This window comes from Microtus pennsylvanicus, chromosome 6, assembly GCF_037038515.1.
Source record: "Microtus pennsylvanicus isolate mMicPen1 chromosome 6, mMicPen1.hap1, whole genome shotgun sequence".
Classification (NCBI taxonomy): Eukaryota; Metazoa; Chordata; class Mammalia; order Rodentia; family Cricetidae; genus Microtus; species Microtus pennsylvanicus.
This window is the reverse complement of record NC_134584.1, coordinates 46,415,487-46,427,893: the sequence shown is the minus strand read 5'-3', so window position 1 is coordinate 46,427,893 and position 12,407 is coordinate 46,415,487. Positions and strand designations below refer to the sequence as shown.

The window sequence follows — 12,407 nt, the reverse complement described above, 5'->3', positions numbered from 1 at the left end:
ACTATCACTGAGCTACATCCAAAGCCCGAAAATAATTTATCTCTGTGAAATCGTCAGTTAAACCTTGTTGGAGAACTTTATGTATCATACCTGAATGTCCATCTCAGTTTCCTTCCTGTGTTTCTCATCCATGTTGCAAATTTCCCTCTATACTTCTATCATTCTTATTTTTTTAACTTTGAAACATTTTAATAAATAACATCAAAATTATTAAATTTTGCAATATTAAAATCTCACATTTCCCAAACTAATTTTTTTATTATTATTATTAAAAATTTCTGATCGCTAAGGAAGTTGAGCATGACCGTAAGTGTCTTTTGGCCATTTGAACTTCTTCTGTTGAGAATTCTCTGTTCAGCTCAGTGCCCCATTTTATAATTGGGTTGATTAGCCTTTTACAGTCTAGTTTCTCGAGTTCTTTATATATTTTGGAGATCAGACCTTTGTCAGTTGTGGGGTTGGTGAAGATCTTCTCCCAGTAACTGGGTTGCCTTTTTGTCTTAAGGACAGTGTCCTTTGCTTTACAGAAGCTTTTCAGTCTCAGGAGGTCCCATTTATTCAATGAGGCCCTTAATGTCTGTGCTGCTGGGGTTATACGTAGGAAGTGGTCTCCTGTGCCCATGTGTTGTAGAGTACTTCCCACTTTCTCTTCTATCAGGTTCAGTGTGTTCGGACTGATATTGAGGTCTTTAATCTGAACATAGCGGACAATGAGGACTACTGAGAACTCAAGAACAAGTGGCAGTGGGTTTTTGATCCTACTGCACGTACTGGCTTTGGGGGAGCCTAGGCAGTTTGGATGCTCACCTTACTAGACCTGGATAGAGGTGGGTGGTCCTTGGGCTTCCCACAGGTCAGGGAACCCTGATTGCTCTTTGGGCTGATGAGGGAGGGGGACTTGATGGGGGGCAGGGGGAGGGAAATGGGAGGCGGTGGCGGGGAGGAGGCAGAAATCCTTAAATAAATAAATTAATTAAAAAAATGCAAAACAAAAAAAACTCTGCCTCCTCCCCGCCTCCCTTTTCCCTCCCCCTCCCCCCACTCTCCACACCCCACTCCCCTCCCCCTCCTATCATTCTTATCTTACATCCTGAATTATTTTCTTTACTCGTCTGCTTGCTGCTTGCTTGTTTTCTTGAAGTCCTTTATTACTTTTAGAAGTAGTTTTGACTTTTTTCTTTGGACTGGCATTTCTACATTTCAGTACCATTAGATTTAATAATTAAATTTGTGATCTCTTAGAGGTGTCATGTCATGCTTGCTCATGTTTCTTCTGTTTCTGTGTTGTAATTTGACTATCTGTTTGGATATCTCTGGTTTATTTATTATTATTTCAGTGAATAATCCCCAATGTGACTAATAGAGAAGAAAGCAAACCTCTTTGGCTTGGGGCTCCTGGTTCTGCTTCTCCTACTTAGGATAAGGTGGTTTGCTAGTCCCCAGACCCACACCCACACCGCCCGTCTGTCTCTCCTCACTTTCAGCTGCCTTCTCCTCCTTTTGTGATTCCCAGTGGTCTTCCTATTATTCCATCTTGGAGACAGAGATATTTATTTTTCCCCTGACTTTTCTCATCCATTGTGCCACACGGAGTCTGCTTCTGCTTCACCATCTTCAGGTACCAACCATAGTATAGAGAACAGTTTGGTACCTCTAAAAAACCAGAAACGTTTAAATTGAAGAGAATCTGTGCTTTCATCTTGACTTAAAGAAAATCTAACAACATTGGTGCATCCCTTATCATAGAGCAGTGATCTTGTTAGTGGAATGTGCTTTAATTTATTATTGAGCCTAGCATGCACTTTGCTTTCTTCCTTTACTTATTTTCACCCTTTGGAAACCTTGTTTCTAAGAACTTTATTGAAACCCCGGAATATAATTTTAATTGTGTGCTTTATTTTCTTTGTTAGAAGCAATGTGCTTTACTTCAAAAAGAAGTTTGTCAGCCTAACTAGAATAAAACTAGTGTTTTAAACATTGTGAAATAAAGCTATAAAAATACTTTAACTCATAACCTTAATCAGTAATCACTTATTTATACAGTTTTTACATGTGCTATTTCCATTCCAGTAAAAAAAAAACAGATTTATATCTGTTTTTTTCAATATATTATAAAATCATGATACAATGATTGCTGATTTTTGTTTATTTTTCCACATTAACCATAAAAATAAATATGTCTGGGCCATCAAGATAGCTCAGTTGCCAAGCCAGATGACCTGAGTGTGATCCCTGGGACCCACATGGTAAACAGAGAGAAATGACTTTCTTGAGTTGTCCTCTGACAACCACACTCAAACACACTGTGGCGTATGTGCTCCATACACATATGTGCACACATACATTTCTAAGTTGCTAAAATCACCATTATTATGTTTTTCACAAAACATACTACATGTTATTTCAATTACTAAAATCTAATATTTTACATTACCTTCCTTTATTAATCTAATAAAATTGCATAAATGTAATGCCATTGTTAATTTTATCACTGTTTTGCTGATCTCACATCTCTATTCTCCAGCTCCTTTGAGTACGATTTTTTTTAAGACATGTACAGATTTAGTTTTGTTTTAATAATGAGTACCCCTGGTTGATTGACAGCAGAGTTTTCGTATGGGATTTGGCAGAATATATAACAGAATTTTTATTGGTTCTAAAAGTTATTGTTCATATCTCCTAAAATTTTATGTCCTTAGCTCTTTTTAAAAAAAAAAAAAAAAACAAAAAAAACTTCCCTTTTCACACTTAAAAAAACTTCAGTGACTTTCACTGTGATTCACTTGACCTAAGATTTATTGTAATATATAGTGGGTGCACTTGAAAGGCTTAAAGCGCAAGGCTACTCAGCAGGTACTCCTTTATCCTGTGTATACAAGAAAAAAAAACACAAAGGTTTTTTAAAAGTATAGAAGTCTATACACTAAAGTGTATACTCTGGGCCAGTGTATACATGAAATGTCGATTTGATAAGAATGTCATTATTATTCTTAGGAGAACAGCTCCACTTTTTTCACTTATGTTTTGTTTGTCTAGGTGGGGTCAAACCTTGTGCATTAAACTGCCTGGCTGAAGGCTACAATTTCTACACTGAGCGGGCCCCTGCGGTCATAGACGGAACCCAGTGCAATGCTGACTCACTGGACATCTGTATCAACGGAGAATGCAAGGTGGCTCAGATTTGACTTCTCTTTGTTGGCATCTTTAAGAACTTTGTTTTTTCCCCAAATAGTAGCTTATCTTGGGCTTTATTTTTTTTTATTTTTTATTTTTTTATTTTGTTTTGTTTTGTTTTGTTTGAGACAGAGTTGCCCTGACTGACCTGGAGCATGCTTTGTAGACCAGGCTGGCCTTAAATTCACAGAGATCTACCTGTCTCTCTCTTCAAGTGCTGGGATTAAAGGTGTCCACCAACACTGCCTGGCCTTTTGTTCAATTTTTTAAAGCTACATTTTAAATAAATTCAATTCCAACGAAGAACAACAATACAGCACGCATGCGCACACGCACACACACACACACACACACACACACAGAATGACCCATTCACATACTGCAGAACCATGCAAAAGGTGATTTCTTCTGGAATTTTAATTGCATTTATAATAATTGCCAACGGTATTCATTTTTTGGTCTTTAATTTACATTATCCTCCCCTTCTGTTTATAAAAAAAATAATAGAAAAGAGAGGGAATAAGAATTCAACTCTTCTTCATGTGGCTACCATATGTTCGTACTGGAAGACTTTATATATTTCATAGTATAATTTTTTCAGAAAGTGTGAAATAGCTATGTTCCACCTACTTTATCTCCTTTTGAAGCATTATGATGGTTTTCATTACACAGTCAGTCTTATTAAAGCATTTACTTTAGCATTAGCCAGACAACTTGGAAAGGGTCAGATCAAATCCATGGATCTTATCATAATAAGAAAAGCCACAAAACCACTGTTCTCATAACTTGTTTTGCTTGTTTTACCCTGAAAAGAGGCACATTACTAAGTGATGCAAACTGAGAAAGAAGAGATAAAACCAGTGTTTTGCTTAACTTCATAATTTCCCAGTCCCTTTCGATAAAATGTCTCTAGATCTGATGATACAGTTAACGCATACACATGTATGTGAATGTGTATGTCTGCATGCATTTGTGTATAAGTGTGTGTGTGCATGTAAAGAAAAAAGGAGAGATGTATTTACTTACGTGTATTTGTATAGGTACTTTATCATCTTAAAGTTAAATATTTTTTCTAACAGTTTTTAGATAACAAATATACCTATAATTTTATTTTAAAATTGTTTTAGTGCCAATGGCTAAATTGCATATATTCAAATTAAGACACCAAAATGTATGCCATATATAAGTTAAAAGCCCTTATTTTTGTAATTAAATACAAAATTGAAAGGTGAAATTTTAGCTTCTTAAATTGCATGTTTATGTCTCCTTTTGTTTATGCCAATTTGATTCCTAATCAAGAAACAGATATTTCTTCTTTAAAATTTTACTCAGGTATGAACTTCATAATTAGCATCTAGCACTAACAATTGCCTGAAAGAGGTCAGGGTTTAGGAATGGCAGACAGTAGGGCTCATGGGACCCTCTGTTACATCCCTAAAGAGGATGAGCTCATGGAACTCTCTCTATTAGATTCCTGCAGAGGATGAGCTCATGGGACCCTCTGTTAGAGCTCTACAGAGGATGAGCTCATGGGGTCCTCTCTATTAGATCCCTACAGAGGATGAGCTCATGGGGTCCTCTCTATTATATCCCTACAGAGGATGAGCTCATGGGACCCTCTGTTAGAGCTCTACAGAGGATGAGCTCATGGGGTCCTCTCTATTAGATCCCTACAGAGGATGAGTTCATGGGGTCCTCTCTATTATATCCCTACAGAGGATGAGTTCATGGGGTCCTCTCTATTATATCCCTACAGAGGATGAGCTCATGGGACCCTCTCTATTAGATCCCTACAGAGGATGAGTTCATGGGGTCCTCTCTATTATATCCCTACAGAGGATGAGCTCATGGGACCCTCTCTATTATATCCCTACAGAGGATGAGCTCATGGGACCCTCTCTATTAGATCCCTACAGAGGATGAGTTCATGGGGTCCTCTCTATTATATCCCTACAGAGGATGAGCTCATGGGGTCCTCTCTATTATATCCCTACAGAGGATGAGCTCATGGGGTCCTCTCTGTTATATCCCTACAGAGGATGAGTTCATGGGGTCCTCTCTATTATATCCCTACAGAGGATGAGCTCATGGGGTCCTCTCTATTAGATCCCTACAGAGGATGAGCTCATGGGGTCCTCTCTATTATATCTCTACAGAGGATGAGCTCATGGGACCCTCTCTATTAGATCCCTACAGAGGATGAGCTCATGGGGTCCTCTCTGTTATATCCCTACAGAGGATGAGCTCATGGGGTCCTCTCTGTTATATCCCTACAGAGGATGAGTTCATGGGGTCCTCTCTGTTATATCCCTGCAGAGGATGAGCTCAGTGGGACCCACTGTTAGAACTCTACAGAGATCCATGAATCATCTTTTCTAGTTCTTGAATTTCTAGACTGGGGTTGAAAGAAAGAGTTAGTCCATTACTAATAAGTTATAATATTTTAAAGGATTAGAACATTGTATCAATCAAAGAGAGATCTAGGTTAGAAACAGTCATGTTTCTAAGTAATCAATTTTCTTTTTTGTTTAGGTATTTAGAAATGTTAGCTGTACTTACTAGAGAATGACATTAAATGGGAAAGTATTTCCTATTTTGATTTCCTTTACTGGAAATACAAGTAAATAATTAAATTATATGTATTTATTAGTTATAATTCCAAAAATTTACCCTTTTGACACACTGAATATTCTTTATTTTCAGCATGTAGGTTGTGATAATATTTTGGGATCTGATGCTAGGGAAGATAGGTGCCGAGTCTGTGGTGGGGATGGAAGCACCTGTGATGCCATTGAAGGGTTCTTCAATGACTCATTGCCCAGAGGAGGTGAGTATGGAGACAACTCTTCCTCTGGTGAACTGCAGTAGTAAAGACTCTTGCTTTCCCTTTCCTACCTGCTGAAAACTTCTTGATGTGGGCCAGCAGTATCCTCTCCCCAGAGAGTGGTCCTTTCAGTCTCTTACATGTTAAATGGAGCTTCATGAAGATGTTTAAAGAATGTTCTTTTTACTTCAGTTAGCCTTTCTGTGAGGAAGGTTTAAGGACTGAAAATAAGCTTTCGTTCATGCTAGGCAAATGTTCTGCCACTGAGCCACACTTCCAGCCCTCTCACTTAAATTACCCTCTTTGATTCTGAATGCCCAGGCAGAAGTGATCCTATTCTTACATCCTCATTGGGTAGCTATGACTATAGATGACACTTACCACTTCCAACTCACCATGTTTCTTTAAACTGTGATAACCCAGAGAGCACTGGTGCGAGAAGAACATGTTGAAAAAAGAAATACGGAACAATTACCGCACATGTTAAGGCTGTCAAATATCTCGAGATGATTGTAGAAAAAGTTAGACAGATGCAGGCAGATCTCTATGAGTCCATGGCTAGCCTGGTCTACATAGTTCCAGGCCAACCAAGGGCTACATAGTCATACTTTATCTCAATCTCCCCCCCACCCCCCAATTAAACATTTTTCTCTTCATAGACGCACTGGAAATTTGTTTTTCCTTTGCAATTATGAAGTACAAAGTCAAAGAAGAAATGAAAGAATAAAAATCATTGCTAATATTAAATGGCTGCTAAGCACTCATTTTCTAGGTAGCTGCTTATTGCTGGCAATCCTCTGTGTTCCAGGTTATATGGAAGTGGTGCAGATACCAAGAGGCTCTGTTCATATTGAAGTAAGAGAGGTTTCCATGTCAAAAAATTACATTGGTAAGTTGTTTTGCTAGATTTTTTTAAAATTAATGATGTGAAAGATCTAATACTGAAAGAAAGATGTTTCAAGATGCATCCATATACATACAAATACTAACCAGAAAAATTATAAGCTTATAGTTTATACTTTAATATGTTATATTTTGTTTTTAACTCAACATTGAGTATATCTTGCATAGAACAGAATGTATAATTATAACTATATAATTTGAATATTATTAATGACCATATAAATGCTACAACCAAAGTAGAAAACATTTCTCTAATTCTAAAATTCATACCCTTTTACAGTTAAATTCCCTTCACTCCTCTTGAGAGTTTAATTCTATTAGTCCTAACCCTGGTCTCAGGCAAACGTTGATCTATTTTTAATTTAATTTTTATTTTCATATATGTATGGTATGCATGTGTTTATATGCGTGTTATAATAATATAATTATATAATGTTAATATGATACTTGTTCAATGGTAGATGGGTATTTGAGACATATGTATATAGTCTTTTACTATTACAAATAAAGCTTCTGTGTCGTGTGTGTGTGTGTGTGTGTGTGTGTGTGTGTGTGTGTGTGCAGGGACATGTCATTATCTCAAAGATACAACTACACTTCATGTTCATTACAGATTTATCCACAATAGCCTGAGACCTAAATCCAGGTCCTCTGCAAGAACAGTCCATGCTTTTAACCATTGAGCTATCTCCCTTTGTTTAATTTTTAAGGCTCAGGTCTCAGCACCCATGTTGGGCAGCTAACTACTGCCTGTATCTCCAATTCCACGGATTCTGACACCTTCTTCTTGAGTCTGGGGGACACTGCTCTACATTCACAGACCCATAGATAATTTACATACACATAATGAAAAATGGAAAAGAACAATATGGCTGTTAAACCAAGACCTGAACAATGACAACAGCTGTTGACATGCCAACGTAGATGGAATAAATCACCTAAGGTTTGGTTTAATCTTAAGAAAAGCTGCTCCGCCAACACAAATAACTCCAATTAGACCAGATTAGACCAAATTAAAATGCCCACGTTTAACAAATGCAGCACTCTTGGGTGGACAGAGACAGCATTGTGGGAAGAGGAGCCCAGGCAAATCCCGGAGACCACGTGTTCCTTTTTCCAGTGCGAGCCTAGATAGCCTGTGGGAGTGATTCTGACTCTCTCTGGAGAGGGGTCAGCGCTTGGCAGGCTGGGAGCTGGAGTCCTGGCCAAGGCACCTCCCAGGGGGAGGGGCCTGAGATGGAGCCTTTTGTTCCATTGGCACTCCACAGATGACTGCCAGGGTCTGGGGTGATGCTCCCAACTTAATATTATAGCCTTACCCTTAGATTAAGAGCTTTAAGCAATTAAAAGCTGCTAAGAGAGAGAGAACTCATCTTTCCCATAAATAGGGTACACTAAATGATCATCTAATTCCAAGTGGTGAGCCCTAAAATATATGCATATAAGCAGCACTAAACAGACTCGGTAAGTTACAATTACGTATTTATTTGTATATATGTGTGTGTGTGTGTAACAACAATAATAAATAATAAGAGGCCATGGATTTGAAAGAAAGTCGGAGGCATGGGAGGAGTTGGAAGAAAGTGTGCATGTGGGGGAATTATGTAATTATATTTTAATTTTAAAAATTGAACAAAAAAATAAAACAAGGAAATCTTGCTCTGACATGAACAAACCCAAAGATATTTTGCATAATGACATAAACCAGGCACAGACATAGATAGCGCATGACATCATTTATATGTATGTGCTAAAATTCTCATAAAAATGTGGCTGATTATGGTAAGCCTTGGAAGGAGAGTAACAGATGGAGAAATGTTGGTCACCAAGTATAAACTCAGTTATGTGATAGATAAATCCTGTGGCTATATCATATACATCTAATAAGAATGTATTGTCGTGTGACACTATTCCTGGGGAGATGTGAACGAAATAACTACACACAGGGAACAGAAGACAGACCAAATTGGACTTTACCAAAGTCCAACTTGGTGAGCCACTTTTATCAGTGCTACTTAAAGGAATATGGGTGAAGGGTTACTTACAGGAGCAGGGATTACTCAAAGATAACTGCCTCACCCAGCATGGATGACAGTTCACAAAAACTTGGAACCCAGAGCACACTGCACAGACTGTGGGCAGCTCAATAGGTTAGACAGTGTCCTTTCCCAGGGGCTCAGATGATCTTTGTTCCTTCTAGGAAGTTTGGCACGTCTGCTTTTTTCAGGATAATTGACCACTCTCGGCTTCTTCCAGGTGACCGGCCTGAGTCTTCTTTATGCCCTGGCTCACCTGAGGGTGACTTTAGCCTTTAGTTTATGTGGACTTGAGGAAGGACTGACTGCTCATTTTCAGGGACTTCTGAAGCTATTGGGGTGTTTACTTCCTTGTCTAAGGAGCTTTCCTGAGTGCTTCTCTCCCCCTTAGTACATCCTGTTGCTTCACCTTCCTGTAAACATCCTGTTGTGAGAAGTGTCCCTCCAAGGTGGAAGGGTTTTAGCTCAGGAAACTTCAGCACAATTGTGTGCTTGACATTTTCCAAGAGAATACACACTTGTCTCCCATAGTCACAGAGACCAATGAGGCAGTGGTCATTTTACAGTGCATATCTGGTCATCATGTTGTAAATCTTAAATTCCTCAGCTTTTCAGTTTTACCCTTAAATACCCAGGGGAAAAAAGAAATATATGCTTGTATTCTAAAGTGGATGCATGCCATTCCCGTTCTTGTCAATACTTGAAAAGGTAGTCTTTGTCCATATGGAAATCATTCATTTTGCTTTGTTTTGGAAGGTCTTATGTAGTCTTATTCAAATCTGTTCTGGAACTCACTAGAACTCAGAGACTCACCTGCTTCTGCCTCCCAGGTGCTGAGATTAATGACGCAAGCAACCACACCAGGCTGGATATCTTCTTTCATGAAGAGTCTAACAAATATGTTAGCTATTTTTACCCTTTGGTTTTTGGGGGGACAAGGTCTTGCTGTGTAGCCCAGGTTAATATGAACATTGCTGTGTAGCCTAAGCTGGATTGAACTTGTGATCCTTCTACCTCAGGTAAAAATTTGCTTGAATTGGGTGTCTGCATATACTCTAGTTAGAAATCTTTCACATATATGCTGTGTGAATATTTTCTCCTAGTGTGTGTTTTGCTTTTTCTTTTTGTTTGTTTGTTTGTTTTATTTTGTTTTTCAAGACCGAGTTTCTCTGTGTACCTTTGGAGGCTGTCCTGGAACTAGCTCTTCTAGACCAGGCTGGCCTCAAACTCACATAGATCCACCTGCCTCTGCCTCCCGAGTGCTGTGATTAAAGGCATGTGCCACCACTGCCCAGCATGCTTACTTTTCTAAAGTAATATATTTTAATTTGGATGAGATCTAATTTATTAACTCTTATGATTTGCATTCATGTCCTATCTTAGAATTGTGTGTTGTAAGGTTGTAAAGGTTCTCCTCAGTGTTCTTCAAGAGATAGTTGTAGTATATGTTGCTGTATTCTGAACAAGAAGTGATAGTTTTAAGGGACTATGGATGTAGCTCAGAGGTAGAGTGGATGCTGACCAGGCACAGGGCCCTCAGCTAAATCTCCATCACCAAAAAGCAAGAATAGCAAAACAAAAAATTAAAATAAAACAAAAACAAAAAGCAAAACAGAGTAGTTTTCACTTTTAAATGAAACATATACCCCATTTCAATTAGTTTTTGTAGAAGGAGTACAGGAAGGTTTGAGATGCCATCTTTTTCCCATAAAGATATTGAACTTCTGTAGCACCATTTGTTGAAAGCATGTCATTTTCCCTATTGGATTATGATACTGTCTTTGTTAGATTTCAACTGAACACATAGGTTATGTTTGTTGGCTATTTCTATTCCTGATTTTTGGTCTATGTGTCTATCCTTATACCAAAGCCATGCTGTATTGGATAGAGGAGAATTTCAGTCAGGACTTAAATTCAAGGCATTAAATCTTCAAATATGTGCTTAGTTTTCAAAATTATTTTCACTTTGTTACCTCAATTGTATAGAATTAATATCTTAAATGCATCTTATCAGTACCTGTAAGATATAACTATGGTTTTTTTTTGGTTTTTTTTTTTTTTTTGGTTTTTCGAGACAGGGTTTCTCTGTAGCTTTGGAGCCTGTCCTGGAACTCCCTTTGTAGACCAGGCTGGTCTCGAACTCACAGAGATCCGCCTGCCTCTGCCTCCCAAGTGCTGGGATTAAAGGCGTGCCCCACCACCACCCGGCTATGTTTATTTTAGCCTTTTTAAGATTACTTTCATCGTACCTTAGTTCATAGTTTTGCATGTGTTTTATGATATTTATTACTATTCTTTTCTGAGAAATCAGTGGTAGAATCAAATCTAGTACTTGTACATGCAAGGCAAGTCCTCTACCAGTGAACTACATCCCCATCTTTTTATTTTTCTTCTATTCAATGATATTATAAGTGATATTGATATTTTAAATTTTATTTTCCAATTTAAATTAATATTATTATATAACTTGATTTCACTTTTATTGTTTTTAATTATGTGTATGTGTGTGTTTATGTGTGGGTATGTGCATGTGAATACGGGTGCTTATAACATCAGATTCTCTGAAGCTAGAGTTACAGGTAGTTGTGAGCCAACCTACACAGGTGCTAGGAAGTGAGCTTAGGTTCTCTGTAGGAGTGGCCTTAGCCCTTAACTGTATCTTCCCAGCCTCCCAACTTATTTCTTTTTATACATCCCTTATATTTTGAGACCCAGTTACAATTATTTGTTAGTTTTAATAGAGCTTTAATAAATTTGTTTTCTGGTTCTTTTTTGGTTGTTTTGTTTTTTAAATATATCACCATGTCAACCTTGAACAAGGCAGTTTCCCTTTTTATTTACAATCTTTATTACTGTTAGTCTATTCATTTCATTGATTTTTTCAAAGATCAGGATCACGGCTTAAATGCTTTTTGCCTATTTTCCATGACAACCATTTTTATCTTTCTGTTTATTAATGCTATTTTTATTATTATTATTTTGTTTTAATTTGATATTTTTTGTAGCTTCTAAATATGAAACTGTAGATTGTTGTTTTTACTGTTATAATAAAGATGGTTCTCACTTTAAATTTCTCTTTAATTTAACTTCACATATTTTAATGTCATATTGTCATTATCACTTGTTTTTAAATATGCTACTTATCTTTAAACAGAAACTACTCATTTTCTAAATATCTTTCCAGATATGTTTCATTATTGACTTCAAGTTTACTCCTATATATGTAGACAGCATGTCCTAGATATTTTTATAGGTGGTGTGTGTGTGTGTGTGTATGGTATTTGTCATTGAGGTTTGTTTTGTGGCTCAATACAAGTGCACTTGAGCAGAATGTATGCTGTAGTGCTACTGAGTTCAGTATTCCATAAATTTAGTCAACTAGATTACAACAGTTTTTTCTCTCTCTTGTTTAAGTAGTTATTGCAAGAGTCTACTTCATTCATTTCTGTCCTTGCATTAGTTTCAGTCTA

At 37.4% G+C, this 12,407-nt stretch overlaps 1 protein-coding gene across 2 annotated transcripts in view; it reads left to right on the top strand.

The window, feature by feature from the left end:
- The window catches only part of Adamts6 (ADAM metallopeptidase with thrombospondin type 1 motif 6), a 217,883-nt gene that overhangs the window by 141,682 nt on the left and 63,794 nt on the right, over window positions 1–12,407 (top strand). For both annotated transcript variants that reach the window (XR_012910889.1, XM_075976158.1), the window contains exons 16-18: window positions 3,037–3,170; window positions 5,878–6,001; window positions 6,807–6,887. Coding sequence is in view for 1 of the 2 variants with exons in the window: in XM_075976158.1 (XP_075832273.1) it covers window positions 3,037–3,170; window positions 5,878–6,001; window positions 6,807–6,887 (339 nt within the window). In the remaining variant the exon portion in view is untranslated. The remainder of the gene's footprint in view (window positions 1–3,036; window positions 3,171–5,877; window positions 6,002–6,806; window positions 6,888–12,407) is intronic.